General features: G+C 48.7%; 1 protein-coding gene across 3 annotated transcripts in view; it reads right to left on the bottom strand.

Annotated features, from left to right (window-relative positions):
- The window catches only part of LOC144731737 (uncharacterized), an 81,416-nt gene that overhangs the window by 25,383 nt on the left and 38,154 nt on the right, over positions 1 to 17,879 (bottom strand). The window contains exons 1-3 of one of the 3 annotated variants that reach the window (XM_078612945.1): positions 16,940 to 17,057; positions 9,421 to 9,898; positions 3,359 to 4,998 (exon numbers count right to left, since the gene is read on the bottom strand). In XM_078612945.1, the coding sequence (XP_078469071.1) occupies positions 3,359 to 4,998; positions 9,421 to 9,898; positions 16,940 to 16,950 (2,129 nt within the window). In that variant the 5' untranslated portion in view covers positions 16,951 to 17,057. Of the gene's footprint in view, positions 1 to 3,358; positions 4,999 to 9,420; positions 9,899 to 16,699; positions 16,790 to 16,939; positions 17,058 to 17,879 lie in introns of those variants that run through there. The other 2 variants (XM_078612946.1, XM_078612944.1) reach the window with 2 other exon arrangements.

Below are 17,879 nucleotides of genomic sequence, written 5' to 3'. Positions count from 1 at the left end.
GTGGGTGGATATCATTTTTTGGTTTAGCCCCCCCCCCCCCCGAGCCACGAACCTCGGCAATGAATGGCAAAAGGACGCATCGTTGGCGTTACGCCGGTGCAGCGGAACACACCGATCCTCATAAAACAGTCTAAAACGTGAGAAATAACAATAGGGGCTGTCATTTAATGATGTGTACACTACTGCGAAGCCAATAGTGGATGTCCTATGGATTACACCGGTCCCTGCCATAGGAATGTGGAATTCTCACCACTCAGGTGAGCGATTTACACACAGATTTACCTTCGTCGGACAATGGGGGACATTTGAATAATGTTGACTATTGAGGAAGTGTGCTGTTATTGTTAATGCCTGGCTAAGGTACCTTTTTGACACACAAGAGGAACGTATGAAAAATAAGAAGAGGTTGTACCCTTTCTGGCAATAAAACAGGGGGTTGTTAAGATGTTCAAACACCAAATTGATAGCTGTTGCGAAGAAATCAAGTCGCCGCATTAATCACACGCAGTGCTTGTGGTGGACATGCAAACACACGTGCTCTGATAATAATACGTGGATTTTGATTTGAAGCTTTCGTGACTGCAGGAATCCATACTCTTTGGTTCTTTCGGTAAAGTCACGTAGGTAGAAAAATAATAGATCACGACGTTTCGTTCGCAAACACAAGCAATCGTCATCAGGTGAGACAACCACGGCAATAAAGCACTGCTGAAGCTGAAGCAGTTTATCGCAACCGATTGGCCTTCACCAGACATGTGGCTGCTCCCCCCCCCCCCCCCCGAGCTAAAAATGCCCCGGTAGTAGTATTGTCCTTGTGCTGTTCGCCTTTTGGCGTTCTCTGGTCTGACACTGGTGAGACGAGCCCATGAAGAAGGCTGTCTCTGTAGATTGGTTTTTTACCCTTCTATCTGGCAACAAAACTGACACCTTTTTTACAAGGAGTCATGTTTGCATAGACCACAATACCTGCAGCCATAATGCAAACAAAAAACATAACTCTGATAATATATGCACTGTCCTTGAAGTTGATTGGTCCACACCCGAGACAGAGCCTAGTGAGACTAGGCTTTAAGGAAAGCTGTCTGTTGACTGCTTGTGTTGTGGTTATTGCAAACATGATGCCTTGAATAAAGGTGTCAGTTTTTGTACCAGTTGAAAGGGTAAAAACCTATCACTATATTTTGCCGCTGGTAAAGGAGGTCTCATAGTGTAAATACCTATTCTTATGTTTCTCATACTTTGATACTGGCAAAAAAGGTTTCCATGATATGAAAAGGTGAATAAGCAAATCTGTTCATCAGTCTAAAATTGGCTGTCCCCAAGTTTGATATTATTCGAAGGTTTTATTCAGTCTACCGAGACTTGCTAAAAAAAATGGCAACATTGATCGTAGATTTTGGTCCCTTTGAATCGAGGAACTGTCCGACCCAGTGTAGGGCATGAGCCAAATCTGCCCCTTTGGAACATGGAGCCAGCCAATTGCCACCAGGCTGGGTGCTGCTATACGGCAACAGACTGAAGTTTCCGTGTTCAGATGTGAACATTCGTCTTCCGACCGCTCTGACATGACGGGAACTGATTTTGATGCACCCCGCAAGATTTTCTGCTTTCATTTTTTATCCCGCACCACCGGTGTGCCGCCAATACGTTTAAACGCCACGACAGCTCCTCAATGCCACTGCCAGTCCGTGCCAAATTGCAAAGGGGAGGATGCTCCTCACCGTCAACTTGCTTTGGAGTTACATCGTCCATCACTCGACGACTGGACATTAGGAGAAACTACCGGACATCTGTCTGACGAAGAGCTGCGATGAAGCTCATCGGATTCCTCCGGCGTGAATATATATTCCGATTCGCAGTCGAAATTTTTGGCAGAATGACAGCATTTCTTTTCGAGAACAACATCAGACCAGTTACGCATGTGGCAAAAACCTCGTCGCGGCATGCTTCCGTGCAAGATCGCACATCGCCCCCGTTCCTCCACTTCTCGTTCTGCGATTGTGAAATGGGTCCGGGGTTGATGATTGAGTGGAGTCAGGGTGGGGTTATAGGGTGGTGCTACGGAACCAGCTAACGATGGTGAACCATTTCCCCCCCCCTCCGCACCCACAAACGAAGAGGAATTTCCGGCCAACGCCTAAATTATGAAAAAGCGTGAAAACAAACTCTAGCGTGAGCCATGGGTCGCGCAACGCCCCAAGAGGGGTATGAAAGATTTTTGGGGGTGGTGTGGATGGGGGGGGGGCAGACTGCAGCATGCATGTTGAACAGGAGAAACTTTGAATATGTGCGGGGAGTGCCAGCACCATGTTTTGGGTGACAAAACACCAAGATGCACCAAGGAACGAATTCCTGACTCACACGCGGATACACAGCACGAAACACACATCTTACACAAAACACACAGATACACAGCACGAAACACACATCTTACACAAAACACACAGATACACAACACGAAACACACATGCCTTACACAAAACACACAGACACACAACATTGCATCTCGTGACGTGATTCACGATCTAGATATTAAACATGATCCATCTTCCCGCCGCAGCTATAAACACAACCATTGCAATATGCAACATGGTGGAAGTTCCACATTCCTTTGGTGGCGTCCAGTATCGAGCGAGGCCTACAAAGCGGTTCAAGTTTGTTTAGCTGTGTATGCAAAATACCTTCCACGATCGAATCAACTCTGAAGACGCGAAGGATTTCGCCGGGTTAGCTACTTGGACGAGACACTCCCTGGAAATGCCAAGTGAGTTGCAGAATGCCCAGGAGATGACGACTGAACCAATCTGTGTGGAGCTTTTGAGTGTTCAGCCTCTTCGCGTACACGCGTTTTTTTCCCAGACAACTCCGATTTGATCTCGCATGAAGGCAAGCACTCATCTTATTATTGCCGCATTTGGTATATCCTATTACAAGCCCATCGATCGGCACTTGGTGACAAATGAATTGTCACGAACCTGGGCAACAATTCGATTCAAGAACTTCATATTTTATTCAATTTTTAGCACGCTCTACATTCTGGGAACGGTGTGACCTTTTCTTATTTTATCAGGTGTAAGGCCCACTGAGCTATATACTTATTTATCAAAGTAACCTGGCCACAATTTAAAGCTCAACGAAGTGGCTGATTCACGTGGGAATTTAGAGCAGCCAAATACTCTTGAACGCGTGTTTCTACATGTGGAGGGGGAAACCGGAGGACCAAGAGAAAAATCCAAGCGACCACGGGCAGAACATGCAAATCCCAAATATATCAGGGATCGTCAATGTCGGGATCGAACCCAGGTCGCGTCCTGTATACCAGGCGAGGTAGTTAACATCTCGTCACTGCGGCACCCACTTGTTGAAGAGGTTGAGGCCCACGCGGTATTGACGCTTGCGCTGCGCCGCGACGCTGCTCGTGTCCCACCCCTGGAGGCCCCCGTCCCGCGGTATCGTCTCCACCTCGTCCAGGAAATCCAGCGACTCCACTCCCTGGTCCACGACCGCCATCCCTCCTCCTCCTCCCGTCGTCGTTGTCGCCGGTGCCGCAGCCACCGACGAACACAGCGAGGAGCCCTCCTCGGTTCGACATGTGCTCCCCTCGTCTTCGTCATCTCGTCGCACGGCCGACGAGCCCGTGTTGCCCTCTGCGCACAGGTCACCGTCATCATCCTCACCGTCGCCATCGTCTCCGTCATCTCGCTCATCGTCATTGCCTCCGTCGCTCCCGTTGACGCCGGTAAAGTCTTGGATGTTCCCACTCGGCGACTTGCCATTGTAAAGGCTCTGGTTCACGGCGACACATTGCCGGGCGTTACATTCCTGCGTCGTCCCGCTGCCCGCGTTGTCATCCCTTTCACCCGCTCGACCTGCTGGTTCTTCAGCTTCTGTACCTTTGTCGGCATCGCCTGCGGCGGTCTCGTCAACTTCCTTCACCGCCGCCAACAACTCCTCTCCTTCGCGGCTTAGCAAGCAGTGCATTGGCACTTTGTCCGTGACAACGCCGAAATCCCTGCTGCTCGTTTTCGGAGTGCGGCGCTCGCGGTTCCTCTGATCCACAACGTTCATGGAGGGCTCCGGCTTGTCACTGGGAATCGCGCAGCTTCCTCCGATGACGCACTCCTCCTCGCTCGCTTGCAACCCATCGCCGCTCTCCGGTCCATCGTCGGGACGGGTCACACAAACCTCGTCGCGGCCCGGTGGGACCAGCGTGTCCTCATCGATAAACAGGGTCACCTTGATGAAGGAGTCTGCCACTCCATTGCTCTCTCCTCTGTCACCTTCCGTGTCATCGTCGTCGTCGTCGTCATGATCATTGCCTTCCACGTGATTGCCGCTCTGTTCATCTGCTTTCAAGTTACTGACGACGCTGGCGTGGCAGACATCGCCTGGCCTGTTGACTGTTCCATCGAGGTTTTCCAAATCTTTGCCGCTCGCATGTTCATTGGAATGCAGGGAATTTTGACCTAAGCAGAGATCTTCCACAGCTGCCGGCGATGTCCTTGTTTCAGCTGGAACAGTCGTAGCGTGATGGTCACCATCACCATCTACACCACCACCTCTGTCAATGTCACCACCATCTCCACTGTTGCAATCATTGCCACTACCATCAGCACCACCTACATCGCCACTACCGCCACCTCTGCCACTGTCAGCGCCAAAATCAATACCACCGCCACCACCACCGCCACCACCGCCGCCGCCACCTCCAATATCAGCCACGTCTCCGCCACCACCTTCCGTTGCACCGCCGCCACTACCACCGCCACCACCACCGCCACCACCACCACCGCCGGGAGTGTCGCGGGCACCGCGCTGATTGGCTGTGCGAGCCGTGGGGGATGGGGAGGGGGTACTCGAGCTGCCGCCCCCCTTCGACGACATGCGGATTCGCTCGAACTGCTTGCGCATCTGGTGCTGCCGGAAGGCGGCCTGGATGGTGCGAGCAGCACGCCGGCTCTCCGCGTAGCCCCCGTAGCGTCTCTCCAGCACCTCGGTCTGTGGCGTTGGAGCCAGACGAAGGCACCGGAACGGAGGCAGCGCAGAGATGGAGAGAAATGGAGAGAGATGGAGAGAGAGTGCATCAGAATGTCTGCCTGGTGCTGTGACAATGAAGGTGAAAGGTCGTTAATTATGTAAACTAAACCATTAAAGAAGATATATATTTTATTTTACCAGGGAAGGCCCACTGAGTTTTACAGCTCCTTCAGAAGCGACCTGGCCGCAGATGTTAGCTCAACGAAGTGGCTTATTACGTCGACATTTCAAGCAGTCAAATACTCGAAATGCACGTCGATTCTAAATGTGAAGTTACAAACCCGGAGGACCTGCAGAAAAACGCACGTGACCACGGGGAGAACACGCAAACTACAAATATACAGGATATCAGGGTCAGGATCGAAGCCACGACCTCCTGCATATCAGGCAGGGGAGTTAACATCTTTCACACCGTATGTAGCCAACCGTTCTAATCGGACGTGCAGGGGAAGGCCAACAAACTAAGGTGTTCACAAAGATACATCTGTGACAAACGTAAAAATTATTTCAACAGTTGGGGGTCAGCTCAAGCCTTCATCAATCCCAGCTCACTAAAAATGAGTATCACTTTGTGGGAAATGAACAGGAGTTCTCTCTGCTGGCTATATACTCATCCCTGCCATGAGAATGTGGACTTTGTACGACATCCCTGCGAACGGGAGGCACGAGCACTGGCCAAAATCAGTGGAGACAGCACTTTGACTTCACGTGCTCTTTTTGAGGGGGGGGGGGGGGAGGGGGGGGAGTGGGGTTTTGGCTTCCGTCAAAAAAACGAACTCCTCTCTTTGCCAATGAGATGGTTGCAGCCTTGCAATCTCACTCACACCACTCTTGGAGTAACAGCCTCTACTTGAGATAGTTCGAGAGGGTATTTGAAATACACTTCCATGCTGCGAAATTTGCTAGAAGAAATTAATTGCCTTAACTTAAATTTTTTTTTTTTACATTTTTGCCAGTATCAAAGTAAGAAAAAAATATGAGTTTGTAGCTACTCACACCGAGCAATGAATGCTCTGACAGTGCTTTGTCTTTGCCAGAGGTGGGACAAAGTCATTGTTATGCAAGTCCAAGTCGAGTCGCAAGTCATCAAATTCATGACTCGAGTCTGACTCGAGTCCAAGTCACATGACTCGAGTCCACATCTCATAGGTGGGACAAAGTCATTGTTATGCAAGTCCAAGTCGAGTCGCAAGTCATCAAATTCATGACTCGAGTCTGACTCGAGTCCAAGTCACATGACTCGAGTCCACATCTCATAGGTGGGACAAAGTCATTGTTATGCAAGTCCAAGTCGAGTCGCAAGTCATCAAATTCATGACTCGAGTCTGACTCGAGTCCAAGTCACATGACTCGAGTCCACATCTCAGAGGTGGGACAAAGTCATTGTTATGCAAGTCCAAGTCGAGTCGCAAGTCATCAAATTCATGACTCGAGTCTGACTCGAGTCCAAGTCACATGACTCGAGTCCACATCTCAGAGGTGGGACAAAGTCATTGTTATGCAAGTCCAAGTCGAGTCGCAAGTCATCAAATTCATGACTCGAGTCTGACTCGAGTCCAAGTCACATGACTCGAGTCCACATCTCATAGGTGGGACAAAGTCATTGTTATGCAAGTCCAAGTCGAGTCGCAAGTCATCCAATTCATGACTCGAGTCTGACTCGAGTCCAAGTCACATGACTCGAGTCCACATCTCATAGGTGGGACAAAGTCATTGTTATGCAAGTCCAAGTCGAGTCGCAAGTCATCCAATTCATGACTCGAGTCTGACTCGAGTCCAAGTCACATGACTCGAGTCCACATCTCATAGGTGGGACAAAGTCATTGTTATGCAAGTCCAAGTCGAGTCGCAAGTCATCAAATTCATGACTCGAGTCTGACTCGAGTCCAAGTCACATGACTCGAGTCCACATCTCAGAGGTGGGACGAAGTCATTGTTATGCAAGTCCAAGTCGAGTCGCAAGTCATCAAATTCATGACTCGAGTCTGACTCGAGTCCAAGTCACATGACTCGAGTCCACATCTCATAGGTGGGACAAAGTCATTGTTATGCAAGTCCAAGTCGAGTCACAAGTCATCAAATTCATGACTCGAGTCTGACTCGAGTCCAAGTCACATGACTCGAGTCCACATCTCATAGGTGGGACAAAGTCATTGTTATGCAAGTCCAAGTCGAGTCACAAGTCATCAAATTCATGACTCGAGTCTGACTCGAGTCCAAGTCACATGACTCGAGTCCACATCTCATAGGTGGGACAAAGTCATTGTTATGCAAGTCCAAGTCGAGTCGCAAGTCATCAAATTCATGACTCGAGTCTGACTCGAGTCCAAGTCACATGACTCGAGTCCACATCTCATAGGTGGGACAAAGTCATTGTTATGCAAGTCCAAGTCGAGTCGCAAGTCATCAAATTCATGACTCGAGTCTGACTCGAGTCCAAGTCACATGACTCGAGTCCACATCTCATAGGTGGGACAAAGTCATTGTTATGCAAGTCCAAGTCGAGTCACAAGTCATCAAATTCATGACTCGAGTCTGACTCGAGTCCAAGTCACATGACTCGAGTCCACATCTCATAGGTGGGACAAAGTCATTGTTATGCAAGTCCAAGTCGAGTCGCAAGTCATCAAATTCATGACTCGAGTCTGACTCGAGTCCAAGTCACATGACTCGAGTCCACATCTCATAGGTGGGACAAAGTCATTGTTATGCAAGTCCAAGTCGAGTCGCAAGTCATCAAATTCATGACTCGAGTCCAAGTCACATGACTCGAGTCCACATCTCATAGGTGGGACAAAGTCATTGTTATGCAAGTCCAAGTCGAGTCGCAAGTCATCAAATTCATGACTCGAGTCTGACTCGAGTCCAAGTCACATGACTCGAGTCCACATCTCATAGGTGGGACAAAGTCATTGTTATGCAAGTCCAAGTCGAGTCGCAAGTCATCAAATTCATGACTCGAGTCTGACTCGAGTCCAAGTCACATGACTCGAGTCCACATCTCATAGGTGGGACAAAGTCATTGTTATGCAAGTCCAAGTCGAGTCGCAAGTCATCAAATTCATGACTCGAGTCTGACTCGAGTCCAAGTCACATGACTCGAGTCCACATCTCATAGGTGGGACAAAGTCATTGTTATGCAAGTCCAAGTCGAGTCGCAAGTCATCAAATTCATGACTCGAGTCTGACTCGAGTCCAAGTCACATGACTCGAGTCCACATCTCATAGGTGGGACAAAGTCATTGTTATGCAAGTCCAAGTCGAGTCGCAAGTCATCAAATTCATGACTCGAGTCTGACTCGAGTCCAAGTCACATGACTCGAGTCCACATCTCATAGGTGGGACAAAGTCATTGTTATGCAAGTCCAAGTCGAGTCGCAAGTCATCAAATTCATGACTCGAGTCTGACTCGAGTCCAAGTCACATGACTCGAGTCCACATCTCAGAGGTGGGACAAAGTCATTGTTATGCAAGTCCAAGTCGAGTCGCAAGTCATCAAATTCATGACTCGAGTCTGACTCGAGTCCAAGTCACATGACTCGAGTCCACATCTCATAGGTGGGACAAAGTCATTGTTATGCAAGTCCAAGTCGAGTCGCAAGTCATCAAATTCATGACTCGAGTCTGACTCGAGTCCAAGTCACATGACTCGAGTCCACATCTCATAGGTGGGACAAAGTCATTGTTATGCAAGTCCAAGTCGAGTCGCAAGTCATCAAATTCATGACTCGAGTCTGACTCGAGTCCAAGTCACATGACTCGAGTCCACATCTCATAGGTGGGACAAAGTCATTGTTATGCAAGTCCAAGTCGAGTCGCAAGTCATCAAATTCATGACTCGAGTCTGACTCGAGTCCAAGTCACATGACTCGAGTCCACACCTCTAGTCTTTGCACTGTTCGTCTTTGGCGTTCTCTGGTCTGACATTGGTGAGTAGGCCCTAAAGAAGGCCATCTCTGGTGTAGGCCAATCAGTTTTAAAGACAAAGCATATATTACCAGAACATGTTCCTTTGTATGTTCAGCACAAGTGCATGTGGTTAATGCAGACTAGATTCCTTGTCAAAGGTTTATATTTGGTCTTTGAACATCTTACCACCTGTTTTATTGCCAGAAAGGGTAAAACCTATTCTTATATTTTTTTCAGCCTTCACTTCGTCAGTATTCATGAAAAGATATATGTTTGTTTACCAGCCTGATGGCCTTGTGGACACATGTTCTGGACTAATTGAGGTACAAAAACACACAATAATCCACAAAAACAACAACAATGATGCGTCATGACTTTTCACAACCATGGGTTAATAACCACTTCACTGATCGTTTGATCGGCTGACTGACTGCTTGGTGGCAGAGCCATCGAGTGAAGGCAGAGCCGGCTTACCTGCTTGGCCTGGAGGTCCATCGACAGCTCGTAGGGGATGCCCGCGAGCGAGTGTTTGCGTCGCACGGTAACCCCGCTGACCCCCGGCTCGTCGAACCACAGCGGCCTCCTTGGCTGCTGCAGGCTGAGGCGCCGCTGCGTTCCCGCGGGGCGGTGCTCCGGTTCCACCAGGCGGTACGACGTCGCGGGCGACAGCGCAAAAAACGTTGAGGAGGGCGTGGATGAGGACGACGACGATGACGACGATGACGAAGAAGTGTTCGACGAGGTTGATTTGGGGGTCAGGGTGAAGGGGCAGGCGAGGTGTGATGTGACCGTCCGGGGGCAGCGGTCGGACGCCGTCGTCTTAGGGGCGGCAGACTGCAGATCGGTCGACAATGGGTGGAGGCTCGACGGGGCCTCGCTGGGGGACTCGATCGGATCCTCGGGACAGGCGTCCGTGGCATTTCCACTGGCGAATTCCGAGTCCGGGCTAATGCTGCGGATTCCAAAAAGGAAGGCAAATGATGAATTGTGAAGATTTACTATTTAACACCGATCAGACGACTCACAAATCGGAAGGTCGCGATGAAAATCTCATTTGAAAATCCACCCAGTCGTCAACTGCTTCGGGTCGATAACATTCACTACACCCTGCTTTGTGGATATCAAACAGTTACCGCCTCATTGTGTGGACACTGCCATAGAAATGTGGAATGATCACCACTGGCTCCAAACACCAACAACAGCAATGAAAACTTTCCCTTACACCTCATTTATGCAGGATAGACCCCTTGAATTTTTACACTTTGGCTTATTAATTTCAAATCCAAAGTTGATGAGGACCACTGCAGGGTAGTCAACAGTCGTTGTCTTATGGAGAGACTGAACCACCGCTATAAGAATGTGAAATTGTATCACTGGCTCAGGGCTGTAAACGTAAAACGAGCATCGCTCAATGCTCGCCTGAGCGAGGAAATCGCTTTTGACTTTGACAAGCTGCTAAAATAATTTAAGTTTAATGCTATCAAATGAACTGACTGACGACACATTAAACGTATGAATTATCAATCGTGTATGTACATGCAATAATTATTTACAAGGAATATCTCCGTATTTCGTTTCGTTATGGTCAACATTGCCATCGCATAAAAATAAAAAGTCCAGACTGTACCAGGCACTAAGATCTGTTTTGTGTAGATTTCATAGGCACAGAGCGATCATGTGCTGGCAACCTTGCCCAAACATCCACACGACACTCAAGCTAAAGCCATCTAAACCCCAGCCACACCAGGATATTAACCACAGCACGGTTGCTACTCACGGCAGCGATGTTTGCCCGATCACAACAATCTAAGATTGGTTTTAATTTTATAACTGCCGCCGAGGCTATTTCTTTAAGAACCGGGAAGTGACGGTGGATTAGGAAATGGGGTGAGGCCTAACCTAGGGCCTGTTGTAGGCTTCAGAGCTGAAGCAAGGTGCAGTGCATGCAACAGAGGTTCCCTTTTCAGTGAAAAGAGGAAGTTGGTTTCGGAAACTTTCCTCATTGTTTTTTTTGCAAAACATAGCAATAGTTTTCAGTGTCCATTTGCACCAATTAATACATTGAATGCACTGCACATAGAGTATACGGTAGAGTGTATGAAACGTACGAATAGGTGCAATATATTCCGTAATACAGGTTTTTTGGGTTTGATCACGTAGATATGTGTCGTTAAACCCGCCACCACCCGACACAGCAAATTAGTAAGGTTTGTCAGGTAAACAGATCATGCCAATTCATTACTAGTACAGCACACCGGTGTGTTGGAAACAGAGGTCGCAAACGGGTTTTGATTCATTACCCGTACCCGTACCTGGCCGCACCAGGGTCGCAAACGGGTACCCGTACCCTACCCGATACCCGGCCGGGTACAGGTAGCCGGGTATCAGGTAGGGTACGGGTATCGGATACCCGATTGCGACCTCTGGGATGAAGCCATGTTGCAGGCGCGGGTGGGTTGATTCTAGGAACTTGAATTGTGAGAAGAGACAAGACGTTGGGAAATGAGTGACAAACAGTTACTCACCAGTGACTCACGGCCTACCCGTACCTGTACCCGGCCGCACCAGGGTCGCAAACGGGTACCCGTACCCGGCCGGGTACGGGTAGCCGGGTATCGGGTATCGGGTACCCGATTGTGACCTCTGGTTGGAAAGCGAAGCCGCAACATGCAAATATTGTGGCTTTGCATGACAAACCTTACTAATTGGCTATGTTGGGTGGTGGGGGGTTTAACGACACATTTATATATTTACGCGATCTAACCCAAAAAAACTTGTATTTATGGATGATATTGGTTGCGAAAGCCTATGTGTTAAAAAGGTGCAATATACACAATCATAAATTAACATTAAACTTCATGATTTAATCACATGCTACGTACATGGTAACGGGTCGCAGTGTTGGCACCTTGGTTAGGACGCTGCGCTTCGAACCCATGACCATTTTGGCCTTCCTCCATTGGTGTATTCAGAATAGCTAGAATAAATTTGTATATACGGTGCAGTAGAACCCACTCGGATGTCACCGTGGTTAGAACTTCATTACAAATCTTGCAATTTAAAATCCCAGTCGGCGATGCAATCAGTACCTTTATTCCTCCGAGACAAATTGAGTGAGTAACCACCCCATAAGAAAGTCAAAATTGGTCATCCTCTAGTGAATACAAAATTGGAAGCATTGGCTCATCAAGGCCACGTATAGCGCTGTCAACTCTCCAGAATTTTCCGAAGGATCGTCCCCGCTCTTTGAGATAGCTGCTGTACTGGCAAATCTGCAAATCATCCGGAAACATTAAAAGTCCAGGTTTTTTGTCAGTTGCATAATGATAATAATCATACACCACTCAAGAAAATGTAGTCACAGGTGCATGTTGTGATCCCCTCTTTTGGTATTCTCCCCCCAGAGACGTCCAGCTGGTAGGAATCTCATTATCCCCGACCGCAAGTACTCTTCTGCACAGGTGTACGCACGCGCGTGCACGATTTATACACGCGCCGCGTGTGGGATTTTATTATTACACAGAGGTGTGTGTATCTGTCACCAGAATGTGGGCATTAAGTTCGTCATTTTTCCATTCAATTATTTCCCCTGCCATGAAAGGAGGCAGTCGGTATACCTGCGCCACGGAAATTATTCATCCCCGAGTTTATTACGCATGGCGGGGACCACAGCAAAACATCATCACACGGCGACATTACAACTCCATCAACTAAACGGAGATGCAATTATATATTTTTTCCTCCCCGAATCCCTTCATTACAACCGTGCGGTAATGGTTTGTGTGTCGTGTGTGCATGAAGCGGCGGCGCAGAGGTTAGCGCGCCGCGCTACGGACCCGGCGACCCGAGTACGATTCCCCGCTCACGGCCACCAAAACCGGTGGCGATCATCTGAACCGATCCTGGGCCTTGCCGAGGCTGACTCAGCCTCAAATGAGTATCTGCTGCGGAGTGTAAACATCGCCACTTGGGAGACAGGCCTGTCAGGCGTGGTGCTGACCATCCACCCCCTCGTGTGCAATGCCGGCTTTCATAGGTGCTCGCTAACAGCACTTGCCCTTAAAGTCTGTTAAGGCTTTATGGGGGGGAAGGGGGGGGGTTGGTGCGGGGGTGGATTCTTTGGATCATCTGTGCGGGTGTGTTGCACCAAGGCTGCATTAAGTCACCTAATTAACGAACGCTGTGTCTGCGTTCGGATTTGTGTAGGATACCAATTTCCTGAAAATGCAGCCTTGCAATTAGCAAAGCCAGGGAGCAAAGATCCTCAGGCAACTCGGCGGCCGTAGCCAACGGGTGCGCAGGTGGTGCAACTGGTCTGGGGGCTCAGGGCCTGGAGGGACCCAGTTGCTGGGCCACAAAGAAGAGAGGGGAGGGGGCATTGGATTCCTTTCACCCGGGAGTCATCGTAATAATGTTTTTGTTTTATATAGCGCCGTTGTTCATGCAGATTGCATTTCACTATCGCAGAGGAACCAGATAAGCTGGAGGACAACAGTCATGCAGTGGTGAGCTGGCACCAACAATTTCCCAAGCTCCGTAGTCCTCTACATATTCAGATGTTTATCCACAGCCGGAGAAAACCCACGCGTGCAAGGGCGCGCGAACACCACTCTGTCCCATAAAGAAGGGGACATATTGCATTAATCCACGACTTTTCTGTACCACCTTCTCCTGGCAAGTCTGGGTACACGGCACATCCACACCCTTCGCTGCTGCCTCCACAGCGCTGGATTACAGGCAGCTCACGTGGAGCGTAACCACCGCCGCCGCCACCACCGCGCGGCTTAACGCAGGGGGCTTTTAGGTGCTGCAGCAGCACAGGGCCTGGGATTGAGAGCCCTCCACCCACCAGCCGCCCCCCTCCACCCCCAAAAAATATATCGACTGCTTTATATCAGTTTAAAACACAATTTAGAAAGCACTATGATAAATCCAATAGGTAATCTGATCATTAAAGCAAGAGCTTCCGTTATGCGCCGGGATTAATGGTGCTTATTTGTCCGTGTTAACTTAGATTTATCTTCGTGACTCGCATGACAAATTTAAATTAAAAAAATAACAGGGGATAGCAATGAAGAGTTTGGCATTGAGTACGGATGGCAGTGAAATAGTCAAGGGAAGGAGGTGAATGTACAGAGGGCCCCCCCAAAACTACGAGCCCCTGGCCCCTCCAATCAAACTTAACTCCGCCAATGTTCATGCCACCGAGTCCACCGACTTCATTTGTATTGCCGAAACGTTTATATTCATGAATTTAAAAAAAAACGACTTCTAAATCCAAACTTATCCCACCACCCTTGCTAATTATGCTTCACGGTCGCGGAAATTTCACACGCAATTAGCGAACACAATGCAAAATTCATGGCTTCAGGGTGCACGTTATTTTAAAGGGTTTAAGTCCCAAAGCTCGCGCGGCAATTCCACTGTGCTCATTATAACTGTTTGCGGGGGGGGGGGGGGGGCTCTGAGCCACCAACGGAAATTCCACATTAACGTGGCAGGTGTCAGCCGACTCACGTCACCATAGAGTGGTGGCACAGCGCGTGTTGCATGGTATAGCCGTGGCGGAGGAGCTGTGATGACGATGGCGATTACTACCATGATCGACCATATAGCCGCTAACAGACTGTTGGGGCAAGTGCTGTTAGCGAGCACCTATGAACGCCAGAACGGCACACGAGGAGGTGGGTGGCCAGCACCACGCCCGGCCGTCTTTGTCTCGCCAGTGGCGATGTTTACACATCGCACCAGATACTCATTTGAGACGGAGTCGACCTAGGGGAGGCCCAGGACCGGTTCAGATAATCGTCACTGATTTTGGCCCTGAGCGGGAATCGAACTCGGGTGGCCAGGTTCGTAGCACAATGCACTAACCGTTACACTACAGCTTCCCACAAGCACACATACAGCCCTGCAATTCCCTTGCTCACACCACCGCTGGCAGAAGGGAACTCTGCGGTTTGGTGGATGTGCGGTTTACAATGCACCAGTTCATTATAAAAAGCCAGCCACGATAATGTGTTATGTTCATTGGGTTTTTCGGTACAGTCATGTAGGTACAACAATAAAATAATAAACAATAAAATAAAATATAAAAATATCACGACGTTTCGGTCGCAACACAAGCAATCGTCATTGCTTTTCACCCGATGACGATTGCTTGTGTTGCGATCGAAACGTCGTGATATTTTAATTATTTTTCATTCACTTTTTTTTCTATTATTTTATTGTTCTATCTACGTGACTTTACCGAAAGACCCAAAGAAAATGAATTCCTGTAATCACGAAAGCTATAAGTCAAAAAGTGTTGTGGTTTGTAATTTAGCAATTTTACGAATCACACATGCCATCTGGCTTTTTATATATATAATAAATTGGAAGGTTGCAAACTACACATGCACCAAACGAGATGCTTTTATAATCGCAATTTTTAATTACTTTTAGAGCTGCAATAATACGTCATGAAAAAAAAAACTTCATTCGAACTAGCAGTCCGTACGTCTTTTGGGCGTGACAGTCCGTCCCTCGCTCCCTCCACCCAGCCAGCAAAACTTCTTTCTACCATAGTACAAAAACTGGACGCCTTTGACCAGCAGTGCTTGCAACAGAGACGTGCGATTGCACCCGATTCAAGAGCCGAATGGCTCACGGGGCTCTACCTAATAAATGAACTTGAACTTGAACCTCAGCGAGCGTTCTCACATATGGCGAACTCTGCTGTTGAACAGCAAGCGCATCACGTCAGCCTGTGTCTCAAGTAGACAAGAGCCAGTAGACTCCCGCTCTTGGGGTGCCGCAGCGGTGAGATGTTAACTTCCTCGCCTGGTATACAGGAAGTTAAAGGTTCGATTCTCGACCCCGACGCCTACTGTATATTTGGAGTGTGCGTGTTCTTCCCGCGGTCGTGTGGATTTTTCTCCGGGTCCTCCAGTTTTTCGCCTCCACATTTAGAAACATGCGTTTAGAGTATTTTGCCACTATACTATTGACGTGGTTGCCTGGCGACGTCTCATGAGGACCGCTACGCCCAGGCCGAAGCCTGCCACTGATACTATATCAGAAAAAAGATCAGTCCCCCACCTTAACCTCGTGCCGTTCCTCTCTTGAAGCCTCAGCTCTCTTCTCCACTGCCTCTACTCTTCCCTCCCCTCGCCCCTCCACTCATTCCCATCCCTCCCCCAACCTTTCACGATCCCCCCAAGTACTCCTTTATCGCTGTCACTCATTCCTCAACCCTTGCACGCCCCTGCCATCCAAATCATTCCATTCCGTCACCGTATTTTCAAACTATGTCGAGCGCCTTTGAGCGAATAGAAATATATTATATATATATTGCGATTAAATGAGAGGTTCATACCAAAAAATCCACGAGCCACACTCCTCATTCACCACCTATTGCGTGACCAATACTGGCACAGCAAAGACTCTTGACTGGTACGCACCGCCTATGTACCAAAGAAGCAGACCCCCCCCCCCACATCGCATAAACTATAACCACAGACAGAGTTCTGCGAGCAAGACGCCTATGACATTGCCAGCAGGATACCAGCACTCCATTGCCTCCCGAGGGCTGATGTTTGCACACCACAACGTGTGCTCATCTTAAGGTTGATTTGGTTCAAATATCACTCGTCGCTCAACTTAGTCGTGGTCCGGAATCGAACCGGACGACTGCATGGAGTGGACCAGGAACACGCCCGGCCACCATTGTCTCTCCAGGGGTCGTGTTTACACGCGTACGGCATGTACTTACCTCATTTTAAGGCTTAGTCAAGCGACGAGAGGGCTAAGAGCGGTTCAGATTTGACTCGCCACCGACGCAGGCTCCATCCAGGAATTGAACCGAGCCGACTGGGTTAATAGCCCAGCACGCACACCACCGCACCCGCCCACGGCTGCCTCCCCCCCACACACAAAGACACACACGGTGCTGCGAACGGGGCACAGCACAGCGCGTATTCGTTAAGATCCAACCATAAAAATTCATACAGACCTTGGATTCATCGCAGAGGGCGAGGGCACGGTTTAGAAGATGTGGTGCTGGAGGGGCCACCTCTCTCTGGACTGAAACCCCACGAACGCACGCACGCATGCTGCGCCTACCACAGGAAACTACAAGCTCCCCCCCCCCCCCCCCCAATTTTTAACTGCCAGTTGCTACACTCTCAGTATAAAATAAGCCACCAGTCATTTCCTCCCTCGTGCCCACAGAGCGAGAGAGACGTTTAAATCGAGTTTTTTTTTTTTCGGCACACGCATGATTCCTGTTTAGGCATTGGCCCGGCTATTTTTTGCATGGGAGATCCGCGGTTCGTGAGCAGAAAAGCAGCAACAAAGCCAACACAAAAGGCATCGGATGTTGCAGAGAATAAGTACGTGGTCCTTAAGGGAATATTACGGTGAGAAAATGTGGCATTGCCCTGTGCTTTTACAGAAAATATTAAATATAATCATCCGTTTGCTCCCGGCAATATATTCAAGTTGACGAGTGGTGTTGATTTCCATACAAGGGCACATTAAGAAATCACGGCCGACAATAATTAACAGCAAAAAAAAAGCTCAAGTGCAAAATGAAAAAGAAAAACGATTTTAGCCGCGCGTAAAACATCCACGAAAAACGAAATGCGACGCTTCGGCACAAGTATTTTAAGAATGATGGCTACGGATAACGTGGAACGGCTATTGTGTGTCTGTATGAACTACAACGAGCACCTCTGTAAGCCATTTACTACCAAAATGCAATGCTAGAGAGTGCATCCACTGTATATTCCGTGGCTTTTCATGCAGCAAAGATGCAGCCCAATTATCCATCATTAAAAACAAAGTAAACAGCCATTTTCTTTTTTTAGAAGCTCGATGTGCCTACTTATGCTTCCACCCACAGTTGTGTAAAAATCACACGCCCCCGGCCATCCGTGCCATTCTCATTATCT

The sequence above is a fragment of the Lampetra planeri genome, chromosome 40 (assembly GCF_965212315.1).
Source record: "Lampetra planeri chromosome 40, kcLamPlan1.2.h2, whole genome shotgun sequence".
NCBI classification, from domain to species: Eukaryota; Metazoa; Chordata; class Hyperoartia; order Petromyzontiformes; family Petromyzontidae; genus Lampetra; species Lampetra planeri.
The sequence above is the reverse complement of the archived record's forward strand: the minus strand, read 5'-3'. Positions and strand labels throughout refer to the sequence as shown.